Source organism: Nilaparvata lugens, chromosome 1 (genome assembly GCF_014356525.2).
Source record: "Nilaparvata lugens isolate BPH chromosome 1, ASM1435652v1, whole genome shotgun sequence".
NCBI classification, from domain to species: domain Eukaryota; kingdom Metazoa; phylum Arthropoda; class Insecta; order Hemiptera; family Delphacidae; genus Nilaparvata; species Nilaparvata lugens.
The window spans coordinates 65587809-65610302 of NC_052504.1; the positions used below are offsets into that span (position 1 = coordinate 65587809).

Here is a 22494-nt window from a genome sequence, read left to right on the forward strand (position 1 = left end):
GACATATGTGTAAGTGCATGATAAACCAGACGTACATAAAAAATCATGACATGTTTTAAGCGTGCTATAAAAAGATGAATAATACACTGAAGTAGAGCAAGGTCTCTAGAACAAAATTATTCAAGAGTAAGAATTACTTAGCGGATTGCAATCTGAACAGATATTTTGTAATTAAATGCTACCAAATTTATTTTATACAGTAAAAAATCAACCCACAGATAACCGAGAAGCTCTTTTAGAGCCTTAGTTTCCATTTCAATAACAGCTTGTTTGTTACTTATTTTTTTAAATTAATTTAAATCAATTCTCTTCAAATGCCTGAATCTGTTTTGGAGGAAGGACATGGAAATCCAAAAACAACTCCAGACAAGAATCAATGATGTTGGAAAGAATAAATTGGAATTATTCCAAGGAATAGATCCTTTTGGATGTTCTGTCTTGCCGTATTACGCAATGTTATTTCCTATTTACACTTAAATAAATTGATTAATTAATGTAATATAAATTAATAAATAACTAAATTTATAGGTTATATATATATATATAATATATATATATATATATATATAATATATATATATATATATTGGGTTCCCCGTGAGAGGTTGCTAGTCCTCGATCGGGCGCCTCCCCAGGTAGCGGCGGATAGGGGAATGCCTCCCAGATATGGGAGGTACCGGTGAAATTAAATGGCCGGGGTGGACCAAAACTAGCAAGCCGGTCAACGGCCTTGAAGGCGGATGAGGAGAAATCCCAACGGCAGAGAGGGCGGATGAACCTAGGGAGTTAACCCAAATTAAATCCAGGGTAGGTTACGCTCTGAAAGCTGTAGTGGAAGCAAGTACCTAGGAGATGGCAACTCTAAAAAAAGGACCCTGGTCATCCAGGTTGGGGGTTGGGCGCAAGGCTAACCACCTTGCCCCGGAAAACAGTATTGTTACGCAACCTCAAGATGCCTCGGAATGGGACCGGATTTACAGGAACAATATACGGATAGCCAACAATCGAAGAAGAATAATGGAAAGATGCAAAAGCCCCAAAAAAGACAGAGATCTTTTTCTTGCCACCTGGAATGTAAGAAGTTACACAGTTGTAAGGCAGGGAACACAGCTAAGCTGAGGAGAGTTATGGAAAAGTATGGAGTGGGGATTGCTGCCTTGCAGGAAATTAGATGGAGAGGAAATGGAATGATGGATATAGAAAATTATACATTATTTTATAGTGGCCACACACAAAATACTTTTGGAATTGGTTTTCTTGTACATAAAAAATATAAGGATAGAGTAATATGTTTTGATGCTATCAATGAAAGAATTTGTGTACTAAGAATAAGAGAAAAATTCTTTAGCATAAGTTTAATCTGTGTGCATGCACCTACCAATGAAGCAAATGATGTTGAAAAAGATGCTTTTTATGATAATTTAGAGGAAATATACAGGAAAGCTCCTAGACATGATGTTGAAATTATCCTTGGTGATTTCAATGCAAAAGCTGGTAGAGAGTCTTGCTATAGACCAGTGATAGGTATGCACAGTCTGCATGAGTAAAGTAATGCTAATGGACTTGGAATGATAGATTTCGCCAGTGATAAAAACATGACAGTATGCAGCACATACTTCAAACATAAAGACATTCATAAGATGACTTGGAGATCTCCAGATGGAGTAACACAAAATCAGATTGATCACGTTTTGATTGACAAGAGGCATGGATCTGACATATTAGATGTGCGAAGTTACCGAGGGGCAGACTGTGATACAGATCATTATTTGGTTGAAATAAAATACAGACAGAGAATAAACAACATGAAGAAATTCCGAGGAGTGAAACAAAAGAAATTTGACAGCAAAAGGCTTATAAGAGAAAATGAAGCTAGGGAGAGATACAATCATAAACTTATGGAGAAATTAGCAGAGAAACAAGGAAGAGAGGACACAGTTGAGCAAAAGTGGGAGAATTTCAAGAAGGCTGTAACAGAAGCTGCACAGGAGACAATCGGATATGAAGAGATAGAAAAGAGAAATAACTGGATGGATGATGAGTGTTTGAAGGCTTTGGAAGATATAAATCTAGCAAGACTGAAAATGATAAGTCGGAAAACTAGGGCCGCAACTGTAGCTTGTCATGAAAAAAGGAGACATGCTAGCAAGATCTGTCGTAAAAAGAAGAGAGAGTTTGAGAAACGCAGGATAGATGAAATCATGACCTTCGCTGGAGAAAGAGAAGTGAGAAAGATGTATCTACGCATCAGAGAAGGAAAAGCTGGATTCCAGCCTCGAACAACATTCTGTCAAGAAAAGGATGGAAATTTGATAGGAGAAGGACAGATTTTAGAACGATGGAAAGAATATTTTTATGAGATGTTGAATCAAAATGTTGAGGAGGGAGAAAATATCAACATTATAGGGCCAGATCAACCGATAGAGGAACCCACAATGTGTGATTTTAAAATGGCTATTCATTCTCTCAAAAATAATAAAGCACCTGGAGATGATCTTATAACAGCCGAGATGATTAAAGTAGGGAACGATGCTCTAATGGAATGGCTACTTCACTTTGTTAAACAGGTGTGGGTGGAGGAAGTAATGCCTGAAGAATGGCAAACTGCAATAATATGCCCCGTCCACAAAAAAGGAAGTAGAACAGACTGTTCCAATTATCGAGGAATCGCTTTGTTGAGCATTGTTTATAAGATCTTGACGAAGATAATTTGTGAAAGATTGAAACCTTTTTGTAATGAAGTGCTAGGTGATTACCAGTGTGGATACCGGAAAGACAGATCATGCACAGATCATGTTTTCACCATAAGAAACATGATGGAAAAGTGTTATGAATATAATATCAATGTGTATCAACTATACGTCGATTACAAGCAAGCCCACAGACAGCATCAGAAGAAATAGCTTGTTTGAGACTATGTTGCAGTTTGGAATGCCTTACGGAATGCTCATACGGCTCACAAGAATGACACTGCGCCAAACAAAGTATAAGGTGAAAGTTCAAGGAATGCTCACAGACGGATTTACAGCAAATGTAGGACTTAGACAGGGTGATGTTTTGTCAGCTATGCTGTTCAACTTAAGCCTGGAAAAAGTAATAAGAGGAATAGTAATAAATCCAAGAGGAACGATAATGAACAGAATGTTGCAGTACATGCCCTATGCGGATGACGTAGTCTTGATTGCAAGAAATATCCAAACTCTAAAAGATGCCTTCAAACAGCTCGATGACGGATCAACAGAAATGGGACTCTCAATTAATGAGAGTAAAACAAAGTATCTGGCAAGCAGCAGAGCCCGGCAGATTGGCGACAGATTCATAGAGTGCAATAATTACACATTCGAAAGAGTCAAGCTTCAAATATCTTGGTTCTATTATCACAGAATATAACGATGTTGAAGTTGATATAAAAGCAAAAATAGCGGCAGGAAATCGATGTTATTATGCACTTAGCCAATACTTGAGATCCAAAACACTGTCAAGGAAAATTGAACAACAAATCTATGAAACTGTTATAAAGCCAGTTGTGTTATACGGGGCAGAAACCTGGGTTTTGAAAAAGAAGGATGAAGACCTACTGAGTATATGGGAACGGAAGATTCTGAGAAGAATATACGGTCCAGTATGTATTGATGGAGAATGGAGACTTCGTTCGAATCAAGAGCTGCGTGACCTGTACAGAAAACCACCTATTGTACATGAGATCAAAGTGAGACGCTTGAGCTGGTTGGGTCATGTAGAAAGAATGAGCGATGAAAGAGCCGTTAAAAAGTTTTCAGAGAAAACCCAGGCGGAAGAAGGTTGAAAGGACGTCCACGCAAGCGCTGGCTGGAGGATGTGGAAGATGATCTCCGGAAAATAGGCGTTAGGGGATGGAGACGCAAGACTGCCGACGAGAGGAGTGGAGAGGCATTCTTGAGGAGGCCAAGGCCCTGGATGGGCTGTAGTGCCATGGAGTAAGTAAGTAAGTATATATTGGGTTCTTCAAGTTTTCTCACTGAAAATGTACACTTCCACTTCCTGTGTTTTTATTCTATAAAGTTTAGAATTGAGAAAACTGATTTCTGAACACGAATTCACATTAAAAAAAGCAAACAAACAAGTATAAAATGTGATAATATCTAAATATTCGTGATGCATTAATAAATCACAGTTGATCAAAAAATAAAGTTGCGAACTGGAAATATTCTTACCATGGAATTTTTGGAATCGGTGATGTCAGCCAGTTCCTTGTCGATGTCACTGGCTAGCTTTTCGCCACGCGCTGCATTGGGGAGGGGAGCTGATTGAGGCACATCCAGCAGCCCGCAGCTCTGGTCGAGGTTGAGTTTGTCGATGTCCTTCCGCGCCTGCCTCAGTGCTACGGCGCCTTGCTCTTTCATTTTGATGGCAGCTCGGTAGAACACGGTATCTTTGGCGTTGTAGTCCAGACAGTTCTGAATCATTAATTTGAAGTCAGCTTCTAGCTCCTCCAACGATGAGTAGCAGTAGTCGTCAAGTTTTTTGCTCATCGTAGACAGGTCCATGGGATGTTTGACAATGTCGCCATAGTCGGGCACTTCGGTTTGGTCGACTGGTTCTGTGAATATTTCGCCAGTGTCCAGGTCTCTCAGTGTGTCGAGCAACCGACGCAGACGACTGTTCAGTGGACAGAGCTGGAGTTCGATGCGCATTGCTTCCCTGAAAAATATTATTTTCACTCACTTGAATATTGATATTTTTGAAGCTTCCTAGTTATTATATTCTATAAATCAAGTGAAGGAAAATATACTGAATAATATTGAATTAGCTGACGATACATTTCACCCTGAAATCGAAACATCTTACTTAATTTAAAAATTTAAATCAATCGGTGAAAGTCCACCATTAGTTTAACTCATCTATTTGAAGGGATATTCACCTCATTCTTAGAAACAATCATTAGGCCTACATGCGACTGACAGAAAACACCAAAACATAAAAGCAATATAACATTGGCAGCACACAGTGTAACAATTGCAAACAAAATTAAATCTTCAAAAGCAAACAAAACATAAATCTACAAAACATGAATTAATTTTAAAACGATTAAAAATATTTCAATTTTGAAGTTAAAATGATAAATCATTTGATAGGTTACTCTTATATGGTATTAGAGTTGACACATATTGCGTTCAAGCAGTAATTTCTATTATTCTTTGACATAAAAATGTCGAAAGCTGATATTTATTTCAAAAATTATATTAATATCGATATTTTTTAATCTAATTTTTGTACATCGAATTTCTTAAACAATAACTGTAGCATTACAACGTACGGATTAATACTATTTTAATTCGCGAATATTGATTTAAACGATGAGGGAAGTAAGAGCAATTTTAATTTTAAGATTGATAGAAGAGATGCTAAAGAAATATCTGACAATTATAAAAAAGAGAATAGGTACTATGAAAGTGTTAGGCTAGTTCAAGTGCTCGATGAAATTATGTTAGGTCAATATTATACCATAAATAAATTACTAGAAGAACTACGTAGCACTAGCACTTGATTGATTTTCTTAGGTTAGTGATGAAGTATTAACTGGTCAAATTAACTAAGATGACGCCCAATATTTAGTAAATTGTTAAGCAGACAAGCCATTGATGAGATTTGAAGCCAACATAATGTATAAAATGAATCAACCTCAAAAGAAGTTACTCGAAAATACTTCCCAAAGCTACAATGCTACTAACGTTATTTAGAAACTACAGATTAGATTATTCCCAAATATTACAGCTAGAATTTCTCTATTACAACAGAAAACTGATGATTAAAAAATAAACTAGTTTGATTTTCACTCACATCCTACAGTTTTTGCTGCATCAGGGTCTCGGATTCTCCTGACACGTTTTAGCGAACAAAACAATGAGACCGCTGATCGACTTCAATGCTTGTCAATTAGTTACCTCAATGAGCTCATGTTTGCACTATAACTACAAATTTCGCACTAATCAAGTACAGGAGCATGATTCTTTAGGATTGGAACAACTATAAGAATTCTTAAGCACACAAATGACAGAAGAACATTGTAATAGAGGGAAATATTAATCAAATATAAAAAAGAAATAAGAATTATTCTAAACTTCGTGGTTTATTTATCAAGGTTGTAGTATAAAGAACATTTACTTATAAAAGTATGCAAGATTACAAAAAAGAATAATGTATACAATACTTTCAGGAATGTTATACTTCATTTCTTTGTAAATTCAATTCTATTCTAATGCAAAAAATGCAATCAACAAAATATACTTTGTTGAACGAAGAAAATAAATAATAAGCGTCAATATTTAATGAATAATAACGCTGAAGTAGTCAATAATAATTTTCTTAACTATTGAAAAACATTTAAATTATTAGCAAAATAATAAATATTTTTCAATTGAGTTTGAAAAGATTCGAATAAAATTATTATCCTTATGTTATTTCGTATAGAGCTATAAATTGGATCAGTTCATCTATGATTGATATGAAAGGCTTTGCATGAGAGGTGTCAAGCATTTGACAAGAGTTCGATTACAGCCACAATCCAGAAACTGTTTTGTCAATGTGTCTCGCAAGTTTCAGTCTGGCATCAGTTATCATTATAAAAGCAAGCCTGTAGACAAACATTGAAACAATCATGTTGTTTTTGCTCAAACCATAACTATTTCATTATTGCTATGAAATATTAGAAACTCGTCAGTTATTATTCAAATGTGATTCAGTTAAAATCGTAAACGATTCTGTTGAGACATTGAGCTTTTGCTTCATTGACAATATGCAGCAAGCCACAATCTGTTAAGAAAATCTTCAGGTGTCTGTTTTAAACGCAAAATATATACTTTATTTCTACAGGTGACTTGAACCATCTAATAGAATTTTGAAATATACTGTCCAATGAAATGATATAATTTTGTTGTTTGACTCAATTACTGATTGTATATAATATATTGATATTATATAAAGACTATTACTTTATTTCATAACTCTACATGTTGAAACATCCAATATGATTCAAAATATGAAGGAAAAGTGACTTTCTTCCCTCATTATAGCATTAATAGTTTGCTCAGAAAGCAACATGAGTTCGAAGGAGCAAGTTTATGAACATAGAAACTTGGAAAACGTGGATGCGGGTCACTACAGAATCTTGAGTATAATAAGTGGAATTATTTATCCGTTCATTTCTAATTTATTAATGACTAGCAGGTAACCCATGCTCCGCAAGGGTCTAATTAGAAACCTGACATACTGAAAACTTGACGATCTAAAATCTTGTAGATTTTTAAATGGACCTATGCAAAACGTCAAGTTAATCAGTCCAGTAGTTTCGTCGTGATGATGCGTCATTCGTGAATTTCCTATCCCGTACGTGTATAAGCCAGTTCTTTCCTTTATTATATTATAGATATAATGTACAAATCATATACATGATGATATCATCAATCTTAATGATCGGGAGAGGACAAGAGGTCAAGTTAAAAGTTTTCTCCCTCCCGAATTTTGATAAAATTTTCCAAAAAAAATTTCAAGCTTTCACTTTCATAATATTTATGATATTTAATATTAGTTCAACTCCACTCCAAAATTATTAAAACTACAATTAAAAGTAGTATAGATATAATATATTTCATTATTACTATAAATACAGTGAATAGATCAATTATTTTCGAGGTTAAATCATTTTATATGCTATCAATTTCAATACTTCAACATAGCCTGTCTGCTTAACAGTTGTTTTCCTAACAGATAAAAATAATATTGCAGTACAAGACTATTATCAATGTTTCACAGATAAGAAGTCACTTGACAATTTTACAGGTGAAGTGCAAGTAGAGCTAAAAAAATATATTCAAAATAATCAACTATTGTATTTACAAAGGGATGTGACAACACAATACTATAGACACATTGCAAAAATTGAACACAAGCATCAAAATAAAACAGAATAGTAAAAAGTGAAAATAATAAAAGCATAAAAAGCGCGAGCGACAACTTACAATATCACTCACCACCTCCTGGTTATGGCGAGGTTCATCACGACGAGAAAGATGAGAGCTTTGTAGCCGACGCAGCAGAGGCACGCCGTTACGAAAATGACGTTTCAGGGTCCAGTATGCGATCAGTCGCTGTATAAATTGACTTTTCTTCGCAATCGTCACCAAAGAGCCAATCTCTTGTATCCTGAGCAAGTTGTGATACATTATCAAGTATTTCAACACAGCAGTAGTTGAACAAAATTAAATAAATATCGAAAAGAAATAAAACAAAAGTAATTCCCGAAGTATTTTTGAAGAAATTGAAAACTTGAAAAAATACTACATGGAATACCAAACTCTGCAAACTTGGAAATAGTAATTCAACTACATTGAACAAAAAAAAAACATTGAACTACATTTTGATCGACATAAAATAATACTAAATTCCCGTAGACGAGTAGACAGACGAAATCCAACCGATTGACTGATTTAAAAGATGATGCCAAAAGCAATGAAACTTATGCTTTGAATAAATGTAACAGAAATAATGTATTGAATTAAGTTTGCATTTGGATTTATTGCAAGAAAAAACAAAACAATTATTTATTAATTTGAATAAAATTATGAAATATTCTACATACAAATTACTTCATTCCGGAACAAGTGTGCATCTTCCCTTGTTGTTGTGGTAAATATCCATATTCATTGAAAACTACTTTATGTTGACAAAAGCAATAGTTTATTAAAACAATTTGAGATACTAGTTTCAGTACCATTATCAATCTCTACTAGTTGACCAAAGATAGATGATCAAACCGATTCTAATATCTCAAATTGTTTTAATAAACCAGTTGTTTTGACAACATCAAGTCGTATTTATTAAGGCTGTGCAAAGGCTAAAAATAAACTTTCTTCTCGTGATAGTTTTCAAAGTTTTTCGATTTGTATATCATCAAGCTATCAAAATTATAAAGTTTTCTCAGGAAAACACACTTCTATCTTCTTCCAAAAATCCATAAAGAAGGCAATCCTGGTCGTCCCATTGTTTCAAGCATAAATAGCCCAACTGAACGAATCTCTGCCCTTGTTGATTTCCACCTCCAACCCATTGTTGCCTCCCTACCCTCTCATCTCAAAGACTCCTTCCACTTCATAGATATCCTAAGAAACACAACCCTTCCAACTGACCAACAACTCCTCCTTGTTACCATTGATGTGGCCTCCCTCTACACTTCCATCCCCAATTCTGAAGGTTTAAATAAATATTATCTTCAGACTCAGGGTACAGCCATGGGCACCAGGATGGCACCATCCTATGCAAACCTGTTCATGGGCCTCCTTGAACAGGATTTCCTTTCTAAACAAACCCTATCCCCCCTGATAAAGATCTGTTCTCCTCCAACCCTCATTTACAAGCAGCCTCCCAACCTCAAAAGAATTTTTAATAAAAACCAATCACTCACCTCTAATGAAATCCCAACTCCACCTGGTACCCTACCCTGCAAACGCCCCCGCTGTAAAACCTGCCCTATCACTAATCCTTCCATTTCCTTTACCAGTCCTATCACCAACTACACCCATCAAATCCATCAATCCAGTAATTGCATCTACCTCCTTTCCTGCAACTTCTGTCCTGCCTTCTACATAGGTGAAACCACCACTGCCCTAAACCTCCGGATCAACAATCACAGGGCTTCCTTTAAAAATAATACTTCCCTACCCATCCCCACCCATGGCTCTGAGCACAACAAGAACTTTAACCAATGCTTCAAAGTCAAAGTCCTTGCCACTCTCCCTCCCACAGCCCCCTCCATAGATGTCAAGATGAAAGAATTGGCTTTTATTTGGGTGCTTGGAGCTGCTTTCAGTCCTGGTCTCAACAGACAGCAATAGACTATCAACTCTACACCAACTGTCCAATTAAATTGAAATAAATTTCATCATATATAAGAAATTTCACAGCTATCAAATATATAATAAATTTTCAATAAAAATAAAAATAAATTTCATTCCAATTCAATTCTATAATTCCATTTCCTAATTTTATTCTACTTCATTTCGGATTTCTAATTTTAAATCTCCTCTTTTCTATCAATTCATAATCTACACCTCTCCTTATCCATAACCCACTCAAATTTTAAATCTCCCGCTTGTAACCCATCATGACCCACCAACTAATCCCATAATGCTCCTTCAATAAGTGCGCCTCCGTTCTTCTGTGCTCTATGGTCTACACAACATCTCTACCGCGTCTCTGTGGTCACGACCGTTATAATGTTCAAATCTGCACCACTTCACTTCCTGTTTGATTGACAAAGGGGGCCCAGCTCCCGAAAATTCTCGTTTAAATGTAAGTTTTCAAGTGTTTTTAATCTATCCTTGTCGTTTGTATCCTGTTTATATTTATATATTCATAATTATGGTAAAATAATTTAATACGTGATAGTAGAGGTAAAAATAAGAAAAAAAGCTCTTATAAACATATATCCATAAACGCTTCATTAGCGAGCTATACAGGGTGAAAGATTTCGCCCGGAATTCAGTTCCTCTGGTGAAATACACCGATGCTGAATTGTTTGGGGACTAGTTTTTGAAAAACTTATGCTGGATTCTTATGGAAAAATATCTGAAAAATTGAATAAAACTAGTCTGGAATCTGTAGTGTGAGTAGTTTTTGAAAAAAAAGTTGAATTATGCAAAAAATCTAAGTAGAAAAACACAGACTTCTACGTTTGATGCCCAATAACTTTCTTTAATGACCAGTAAACAAATAATTTTTTGTGATAAAAATTGTAGAGAATTCAATTCTGAAAAAAATGATGTAAGCTGTGTAAACTAAATTTAAATAAAACTTGGATAAAATGTATTCTTATGTAGTACATTACACCATAAAATTTGCTGTTTTATGAGGAGAGAACTAATAACTCATTGGTTGTAGCTGATTGCAAATAGAACATTGATTTTAAGAACAGCTGTTCCAAAACAGCTGATTTATTTTGTTTTGAATAAAAAATATTTAAAAGAAATTATCAGCTGAAAATTATTTTCAGAAATATTTTAGCTCACTGTTGAACAAAAAAACAAACTGTAAGTTAGGCCTACTGTTTAGCCGTGCTGTGTTTTTTGTTTAACCTATTAACCAGTTATTTGTAACCATTTCACTTTGCTTTTGTGTTAAGTGTTAACTTTTCAAAAAATGGCAGGTAATTTTAGACATTATTCATACTCCGAATTAGCTGACATGCATTTAATGTATGGAATGGGACACTACTGTAATAGTACTGAAGAAAGACGTTTGTATCAAGAGAACTTTCCTAACCGAGTATGTCCAAGTTCAAGGTTTTTTGCTACTATTCATCAACGTCTGTCTGAGACAGATTCTTTGATATCCAAAGAGCACATTTATGCAGGCAGACCCCGATCTACTAAGACTGTTGAGTTAGAAGAACAAGTTCTTAATGAAATGTATGAACATCCCGAGAAGAACACGAGAGAATTGTCAGTGCAGTTTAATGTCTATCAATCTATTATTTGGAGGATACTAAAAGAGCAACAATCACATCCATACCACCTCCAGAAAGTTCATACTATATTGCCACGAGACTGTAATCCCCGTGTTGTTATTGCCGATGGTTTTTAGTAAAACTTGTTTACCCAAACTTTTTAACAACCGTTTTATTTACCGACGAGGCACACTTTACAAGAACAGCTATCGTTAACGTCCACAACTAACATATTTGGGCAGCTGAGAATCCTCATGCCATCAATCCTAATCTTCCACAACATCAGTTTTCAGTAAACATTTGGGCAGGAATCATAGGAGATCATCTACTTCTGTTCGAGCTTCCTCCCAGGCTTAATGGCATAATCTACTAGTCTTTTGGTATAAGTTTAATGTCATTTAGATATGCTACTTTCAAATAAAAAAAAACTTTTCATAAAAATCCGAATATTTTATTTGCAATCAGCTAAAACTTATGAGTTATTAGTTCTCTCCTCATAAAACATCAATTTTTTGTGATGTAATGTACTACATAAGAATACATTTTATCCAACTTTTATTCAAATTTAGTTTACACAGCTTACATCATTCTTTTCAGAATTGAATTCTCTACAATTTTTATTGCGAAAAATTATTTGTTTACTGGTCATTAAAGAAAGTTATTGGGCATCAAACGTAGAAGTCTGTGTTTTTCTACTTGAAGTTTTTTGCATATTTCAACTTTTTTCTCAAAAACTACTCACACTACAGCTTCCAGACTAGTTTTATTCAGTTTTTCAGATATTTTTCCATGAGAATCCAGCATAAGTTTTTCAAAAACTAGTCCCCAAACAATTCAGCATCGGTGTATTTCACCAGAGGAACTGAATTCCGGGCGAAATCTTTCACCCTGTATAGCTCGCTAATGAAGCGTTTATGGATATATGTTTATAAGAACGTTTTTTCTTATTTTTACCTCTACTATCACGTATCAAATTATTTTACCATAATTATGAATCACCCTTTATATAGCACATAACAAAAGACACTTTAAAGTTTGTAATATAAATTAAAACAGGAGACACAAGATATAAATAGATTGAAAACACTTAAAACTTACATTAGAAATGGGGGAAATTTTCGGAGACGACTGAGTCTTCTTCCTCAGCCGAGCAGTAAGGAGACTCAGTCTCCGAAAATTTTCCCCATTTCTAATGTAAGTTTTTAAGTGTTTTCAATCTATATCTTGTGTCTCCTATATATATATATAATTATATATATATAATAATGTGTAACTATTAAACTATTAGGATAGAGGCGCCCTCATTTCACTAAAACTTTTTAGCCTAACTACAAACATGAACGCAGTTTAGTTGAAAACTTGGATTTTTAAGTTAACTTGGAGGTAGAAGTGGGAACGTACCTGTCAGGAGGAATGGTGGGAATGGAGATGACCGGAACGGAGGTTCGCTTTTTGGCGAGCATGCGCCTCACGTTGTTGGCGTCGTCGCCGTCTGCCGCAGCCGGATGCGGACTGGCCACAACGTTTACGGGTCGCACCTTGCCCTCGCTGTCCGCTGGTGTGTGACTGTCGCAGAACGCCGTCTTCTGCACCGTCACTGGACCCGGCTCGCCTCCCACTACTACCATTTCAGACCACAATCACCAATTTCATTAACATACCTTATTGAATAAGAAAAAGAGAGAACACACATTATGTATCTGTGGCCCAATTTCAAATAATCGTTAGCAGGGATAAAATTGGAGTTCTGGACAAAAGCTGCCTCAAAAAGCTGGTTCCAAAGTCACCCCTCGAAAAAACCTAACCTAACCCAACCTAACCTAGCCCAAGGTTCTAATCTAACTTAACCTAACCAAGCCTCAAATGATGATCCACACTTCTATTATTCCCACTTGTATGAAGAAAATAAACCCATTTTTTTCTTGAATAACTAAGAAACCGTTAATTTTACTCAAAAATTACAAGAATATTTTTTTTGTAAATTTAATAAAAAATTCATTGACACCCTATTTGTCAAGATTAAACGGAAATTAAGGATCAGTCACACTTTAATCTAGCCAGTCAGTAACAGCTTCTCACCTCTATCCTCAGCACTCAGGATACCTGAACTTCTTCTCCCTACAGAATTGAAAATAAAGGCTATTCAAACTGAATAACTATTACTTCTAATTCAGCACCCTTCAACATCACCACTCACCCTTGGTGATGATGAATGTTGGTCAACACCATCGATAAGTGTGAAGACGTCCATTGGGGTCCATTCTTGCAAGTCATTTTTATAAATCGAGGTATTTTGTGGATATGTATGTGATTTTGATGTTAATCGGTTGGTTTGCTTACTTGCAGAGTGCGTATCTCTAACAGTGTCCATTTTCATGTAGAGGCCGGCCTGCTGAGCACAGGTGACGTGGAATGCCGAGTAGCAGTTGGTCTTGTGGCACTGGATGCAGGCGCCCACGCCGCGCTGCTTGCAGATGTAGCAGCACAGCTTCCATCTGGCTGGCGGGATCGTCTCAATGCTGTCGATCGGCTCTAGAAACACCTGCCATACAAAACATACTTAGGGCCCCGCCACACACTGAGCGATCCTATTGGTTTCTATATCAAATATATATATGTGATCTATGAGGGTCATTTTTTTAACCTTTCATAACTGAAAGACAAATGTATAAAGAAGAATAATTCTTTCACCAAAAGTTACCTTCACTTATGATTATTCTTCAGCTTGATTGCCGTGAAGGTTGAGGCATTTTTTATACGAGTGGACCAGCCTACCAAAACACTCATTATAAAATTATGTCGCCAAATGAGTTCCAAGTGGGCTATGACGTTGTTTTGGAGGTCCTCATTTGTGTGCAAGCTCTGCTCTCAAAGTCATGTCTTGAGTTTGGGGGAAAGGATTAAGTTACTAATGGCCAAGACACGGTTGTATTATGGGTGATCGAAATTATCCCATTTGGTTTGCTGGAGAAACTGTTTGGTCGCACAAGCATTGTGAATCCAAGTCATGCATCAACGGTTTCGCAAGTTATTTCAACTGACGTCTTTCATTTCCCGAGACTATTCACGCATAATACTGAGTGACATAATACTGACATCATCACTCATAAACTGTGTTTAGTGCAAGTTCTGCGTTAACTTTAATCATTTTTCATTAGATTTATCTAAATTATTGTATTTTGCTTTCAAAAACGAATAACGCTAAGTAAATATCACTTGGCGGCAGACACAAGTGAGGCGGCCATGTTTATGGGTCTGATAATGTGGCCACACCGATCAGGGAGTTTAGTGAGGATGATAAGCTGTAGGCTACAGCTCTGTCAAAGTCAGCCCGCTAACTGAGATCACAGGTTGAAAAATAACCCTCGTACATATAGATATGGAAAACTGTGAGATCGCGGAGCGCAAATCACTCTCTGAGTGGCTTGGCCCTTATAATCCAAGGTTTGTCCAGATTTGAATTAAGGGACTACAGTGTGTTCAACGATAGGGCGGAGTGAAATAAACAAAACATTTTGTAATAGTTGGTGGAATATGATTAGTTGAAAAGAAAAATCACATTCTTGTTGCTTGCCCATCAGCTTTTTATATTTTCAGAAAATGCTGTTTTTCTTTGCTCTACTTGTTCAAACTCTTGGAGCTTTTGTCTCTCGGAGCATTCTTATGAACAAACTACATAATCATTTCAATTTCTCAAACCAAGTAATGTCATGTTATTAATAATTAATACAATTATTGTGAACCATTTAAAATGTTAATGTTTAATCAAGAAAATTGAATTGAATTTATTAGTGTGATTAATTTCCTAGAGATGTCTAAATGAATCAGCTTCTTCTTGAAATTGTTATTCTCATCTATATAAAATAGTTTATAAGCGTAAAGTTTATAATATAATAGTTACCATAATATAAATATGATAATTTATAATGGTTTATAAATGTAGAGAGATTTGAATGAAACTAACCGTATTAGCAAATCTGACTTCCGGTATCCAGAGGGCGCACACCACGTGGGCCCAATGCCCACGGTCGGTCTGCTTGAATGCGCCACCTATGTTCGGACACAGCACACAGTCCACTGACCTTGACGGCGATTGCAAGCAACGCCTGAAACCCAAATCAAGTAATGAATAATAATTGAATATACAGAATGATCTCCAATGATATATTGTTATCAATTTATTGATTTATATCACATTGTAAACAATTATAATTAATGTAGGGAATCAACCTTCAAATGACAAAGGATAAAATATTAATTCGACAGAAGTTAACTATCTTCAAAACTATTATAACTGATCTAATTCAATTCGGTTGAAAAGATTAAAAGAAATGAGATTGAATTGAGAAGGACATAGAGAAGGAAGAAATTTTATAAAATATAAATAAATTCCTTTTCAGAGAACCAACAGAATTTCTGACGAAGAATTAATCTCCATTGATTTTAACAATCAGTCCAAATTTTTTATGAGAATACAGTATTTTGATTTTGCAGTATATGCAGTGTGCAGAATAATTCACTGAATTTTTATTTTCATCTTTTGTGAATTTATACTAATTCGGCAAAGAATTTGATTTGAATTCAACAATAATGTTTAATAAATCGTACACAAATTCCAGAGGAAACAATGAAAACATTTCAAGAATACCATTGGAATTCCAAATCTTTTATTGGAAGATAAACTAATGCCAAAGAGTAGAAAGAATTTTTATCAATTTAGTTTTTTATTAATCCAGCATATTCCTAGAAAATACAGTATTCAGTTTCACAGATAGAACATCAAACATAGGAAGGCGGATCAAACCCATTTAAAATGGGATCATGAACAAAATTAATGGAAGATAATCAACTCACCTGCACAGCCACTGTCCTTCAGGAATGTATGGAACACCATAGCAATCTTGATGAACGGCCAAGTTACACATATCACAAAAAAGGATCACATTGGAGTTCTCACACTCTCCATCCATACAAATGCAGCAGACAGCCTCATCATCCATGATTTGTTGTCCATCACCCGTTTTACCGGTGGTACTCATCTGTAGAAACGATCATTTAATTCGACTACTTCAAGTAAAAATACTTTGGAATCGCATAATGTAGATGTAGGCCTAATGAGAACAATCTACATATCAGTAAACAGAATGATCTCAACAAAAAACATTAAATTCAAGAGGGTGAGGAATATGATTAGTTGAAAAGAAAAATCACATTCTTGTTGCTTGCCCATCAGCTTTTTATATTTTCAGAAAATGCTGTTTTTCTTTGCTCTACTTGTTCAAACTCTTGGAGCTTTTGTCTCTCGGAGCATTCTTATGAACAAACTACATAATCATTTCAATTTCTCAAACCAAGTAATGTCATGTTATTAATAATTAATACAATTATTGTGAACCATTTAAAATGTTAATGTTTAATCAAGAAAATTGAATTGAATTTATTAGTGTGATTAATTTCCTAGAGATGTCTAAATGAATCAGCTTCTTCTTGAAATTGTTATTCTCATCTATATAAAATAGTTTATAAGCGTAAAGTTTATAATATAATAGTTACCATAATATAAATATGATAATTTATAATGGTTTATAAATGTAGAGAGATTTGAATGAAACTAACCGTATTAGCAAATCTGACTTCCGGTATCCAGAGGGCGCACACCACGTGGGCCCAATGCCCACGGTCGGTCTGCTTGAATGCGCCACCTATGTTCGGACACAGCACACAGTCCACTGACCTTGACGGCGATTGCAAGCAACGCCTGAAACCCAAATCAAGTAATGAATAATAATTGAATATACAGAATGATCTCCAATGATATATTGTTATCAATTTATTGATTTATATCACATTGTAAACAATTATAATTAATGTAGGGAATCAACCTTCAAATGACAAAGGATAAAATATTAATTCGACAGAAGTTAACTATCTTCAAAACTATTATAACTGATCTAATTCAATTCGGTTGAAAAGATTAAAAGAAATGAGATTGAATTGAGAAGGACATAGAGAAGGAAGAAATTTTATAAAATATAAATAAATACCTTTTCAGAGAACCAACAGAATTTCTGACGAAGAATTAATCTCCATTGATTTTAACAATCAGTCCAAATTTTTTATGAGAATACAGTATTTTGATTTTGCAGTATATGCAGTGTGCAGAATAATTCACTGAATTTTTATTCTCATCTTTTGTGAATTTATACTAATTCGGCAAAGAATTTGATTTGAGTTCAACAATAATGTTTAATAAATCGTACACAAATTCCAGAGGAAACAATGAAAACATTTCAAGAATACCATTGGAATTCCAAATCTTTTATTGGAAGATAAACTAATGCCAAAGAGTAGAAAGAATTTTTATCAATTTAGTTTTTTATTAATCCAGCATATTCCTAGAAAATACAGTATTCAGTTTCACAGATAGAACATCAAACATAGGAAGGCGGATCAAACCCATTTAAAATGGGATCATGAACAAAATTAATGGAAGATAATCAACTCACCTGCACAGCCACTGTCCTTCAGGAATGTATGGAACACCATAGCAATCTTGATGAACGTCCAAGTCATGCATCAACGGTTTCGCAAGTTATTTCAACTGACGTCTTTCATTTCCCGAGACTATTCACGCATAATACTGAGTGACATAATACTGACATCATCACTCATAAACTGTGTTTAGTGCAAGTTCTGCGTTAACTTTAATCATTTTTCATTAGATTTATCTAAATTATTGTATTTTGCTTTCAAAAACGAATAACGCTAAGTAAATATCACTTGGCGGCAGACACAAGTGAGGCGGCCATGTTTATGGGTCTGATAATGTGGCCACACCGATCAGGGAGTTTAGTGAGGATGATAAGCTGTAGGCTACAGCTCTGTCAAAGTCAGCCCGCTAACTGAGATCACAGGTTGAAAAATAACCCTCGTACATATAGATATGGAAAACTGTGAGATCGCGGAGCGCAAATCACTCTCTGAGTGGCTTGGCCCTTATAATCCAAGGTTTGTCCAGATTTGAATTAAGGGACTACAGTGTGTTCAACGATAGGGCGGAGTGAAATAAACAGAACATTTTGTAATAGTTGGTGGAATATGATTAGTTGAAAAGAAAAATCACATTCTTGTTGCTTGCCCATCAGCTTTTTATATTTTCAGAAAATGCTGTTTTTCTTTGCTCTACTTGTTCAAACTCTTGGAGCTTTTGTCTCTCGGAGCATTCTTATGAACAAACTACATAATCATTTCAATTTCTCAAACCAAGTAATGTCATGTTATTAATAATTAATACAATTATTGTGAACCATTTAAAATGTTAATGTTTAATCAAGAAAATTGAATTGAATTTATTAGTGTGATTAATTTCCTAGAGATGTCTAAATGAATCAGCTTCTTCTTGAAATTGTTATTCTCATCTATATAAAATAGTTTATAAGCGTAAAGTTTATAATATAATAGTTACCATAATATAAATATGATAATTTATAATGGTTTATAAATGTAGAGAGATTTGAATGAAACTAACCGTATTAGCAAATCTGACTTCCGGTATCCAGAGGGCGCACACCACGTGGGCCCAATGCCCACGGTCGGTCTGCTTGAATGCGCCACCTATGTTCGGACACAGCACACAGTCCACTGACCTTGACGGCGATTGCAAGCAACGCCTGAAACCAAATCAAGTAATGAATAATAATTGAATATACAGAATGATCTCCAATGATATATTGTTATCAATTTATTGATTTATATCACATTGTAAACAATTATAATTAATGTAGGGAATCAACCTTCAAATGACAAAGGATAAAATATTAATTCGACAGAAGTTAACTATCTTCAAAACTATTATAACTGATCTAATTCAATTCGGTTGAAAAGATTAAAAGAAATGAGATTGAATTGAGAAGGACATAGAGAAGGAAGAAATTTTATAAAATATAAATAAATTCCTTTTCAGAGAACCAACAGAATTTCTGACGAAGAATTAATCTCCATTGATTTTAACAATCAGTCCAAATTTTTTATGAGAATACAGTATTTTGATTTTGCAGTATATGCAGTGTGCAGAATAATTCACTGAATTTTATTTTCATCTTTTGTGAATTTATACTAATTCGGCAAAGAATTTGATTTGAATTCAACAATAATGTTTAATAAATCGTACACAAATTCCAGAGGAAACAATGAAAACATTTCAAGAATACCATTGGAATTCCAAATCTTTTATTGGAAGATAAACTAATGCCAAAGAGTAGAAAGAATTTTTATCAATTTAGTTTTTATTAATCCAGCATATTCCTAGAAAATACAGTATTCAGTTTCACAGATAGAACATCAAACATAGGAAGGCGGATCAAACCCATTTAAAATGGGATCATGAACAAAATTAATGGGAGATAATCAACTCACCTGCACAGCCACTGTCCTTCAGGAATGTATGGAACACCATAGCAATCTTGATGAACGGCCAAGTTACACATATCACAAAAAAGGATCACATTGGAGTTCTCACACTCTCCATCCATACAAATGCAGCAGACAGCCTCATCATCCATGATTTGTTGTCCATCACCCGTTTTACCGGTGGTACTCATCTGTAGAAACGATCATTTAATTCGACTACTTCAAGTAAAAATACTTTGGAATCGCATAATGTAGATGTAGGCCTAATGAGAACAATCTACATATCAGTAAACAGAATGATCTCAACAAAAAACATTAAATTCAAGAGGGTGAGGAATTTCATTTACAGTACTGCGTTTCAATTGTTGAGCTATAAGCAAGCTTTAAATGAAGGAAAATTATTCTTACTATCTTCTTCTTCTTTCAAATAGGGATTAGGTAGGCTATTGCCTGTTCCGACTCACATTCAGCTTGTAATTAGAATGAGAAAATAATATAATAAATAAATGTAATAGATTAATATCATCAATTTTTATTCGTATTACTTGAGAAAAAAAACACTAAAAAATTATTGAATTTTGTAGGCTTGATTTCTTGGATAAGTATGTTAATTTATTTAATGAAATTATTTTGAAATCAATACATAGAGAATTTTTTTGTTATACTATGATAATCAAAATAACAAAAATGAATATTCACATTTTAACGGCAATCGAATGAAATTATACAATTATCTAGAAAATAGAATTAATCAGACAATTAATCTTATAAAGAAACAATTGACTTGTTTTAATATGTTTATGACTTGTGTTAATATTTTATTATACAGAGTGGGTGAAACGTCCCATAACGTCTTAATATCTCATACACAAAGGTTATTTGATGGTGGTTGTGATTGAGGATCCTACTAAAATTGAAAATACTACTTTACTATGACTTCAAAAATCTGGTCCGCCATCTTGGATCCGCCATTTTCAATGCAACTTTGTTTTTTCAAATAGTAGGTGGTCGGTCATGCGATAAATGATTTCGATACGGAATTTTAAGAAAAAACGAATGGCAAAAACCGCATATCGATATCTCAAACCGTTTTGAAGATATTCAGATTATTAATCAATCCTATTATATTAAGCGAGCAATTTCTGTATATTTGTATATATTTTTAATCTGGTTATTTATATCCAACGGATCTCGAAAACGGCTCTAAAGATTTTCATGAAATTTGGAACATAGTAGGTTTATGATATACAAATTCGATTGCACTAGGTCTCATCCTTGGGAAAACTCGCTGAAGGACATTAAAAGGATGTTTCATCCTTGGCTGAAACAGCTGTGGATAGTAAAAAAGTGAGTGAGCGAGTATGTGAAAAATCAAAATATCGCATCCCCGAAATTCATAAGATGACATATAGCCAGCTGTAAAAATATAAACACGATCATTTTAGAGAATTGTGTTCTGTTTATCAATAAATAAAAATAACGAGCGAAGCTCGGTGCCCCGATATTACTATTCAAAGCAGAAAAGAAAGAGAAAAGTATGAGAACGGCTTAGTATCTCATAAAAAAATGTGATTTAAGATGGGTATAATTGGGGTTCCTACTCAAATTGAAAACAATACTTTACTATGACCTTAGAAATCTGGTCCGCCATCTTGGATCCGCCAATTTGAATGCAACTTCATTTTTTTTTAATAGGAAGGTAGTCATGCGATACCTGATTTCAATAAGGAAATTCAAGACAAAATGAATGGTGAAAGCCGCACATCGTTGTCTCAAACCGTTTCGAAGACATTTACATTATTAATCCACACCACTTATCTATTTCATTTCTGTTTTGCATGATATTGATTTATAATGTGAATATCTTTGGAACAGTTTGAGATATCGACGTGAGGTTTTCACCATTCATTTTGTCTTGAAATTCCATATTGAAATCATGTATCGCATGACCACCTTCCTATTAAAAGAATTGAGTTGCATTCAAAATGGCGGACCCAAGATGGCGGACCAGATTTCTAAGATCATGGTAAAGTAGTATTTTCAATAATTTGAGTAGGATCCCCAATCACACCCATTTTGAAATCACATTTTTTATGAGATATTAAGCCGTTCTCATACTTTTTTCTTTCCTTTCTGCTTTGAATAGTATTGATTAATAATCGGAATATCTTTTAAGCGGTTAGAGATATCGATGTGCGGTTTTTGCCATTCATTTTTTCTTGAAATTCCGTATTGAAATCATGTATCGCATGACCACCTTCCTATTTAATAAAATAAAGTTTCATTCAAAATGGGTGGTCCCCCATTGGCGGACTAGATTTCTAAGGTCGTAGTAAAGTAGTATTTTCAATTTTAGTAGGATCTCCAATCACACCCACCGTCATATTACCTCTGTGTATGAGATATTAAGTCATTCTCGGACTTTTCACCCACTCTGTATAATTTGAACAAAGATTGGTTAACAATCAACGAGTCATCAATCGGAAGTTCATCAATTTTGTCATTGAACAAATAAATTTTTCGGTTATTTGAAATAGTCACATTTTTCAGCTTAGTCAGCATAACAGAATTTACACACTATCCACCGAATCTCTTTCTTAATAATC

General features: G+C 34.6%; 1 protein-coding gene across 1 annotated transcript in view; it reads right to left on the reverse strand.

The window, feature by feature from the left end:
• The window catches only part of LOC111052478 (peregrin), a 49231-nt gene that overhangs the window by 22952 nt on the left and 3785 nt on the right, over positions 1-22494 (reverse strand). Inside the window, 7 exon segments of the mRNA XM_039436059.1 lie at positions 4194-4700; positions 4703-4807; positions 7998-8181; positions 12881-13100; positions 13820-14021; positions 19008-19149; positions 19895-20079. Of these exon segments, the coding sequence (XP_039291993.1) occupies positions 4194-4700; positions 4703-4807; positions 7998-8181; positions 12881-13100; positions 13820-14021; positions 19008-19149; positions 19895-20079 (1545 nt within the window).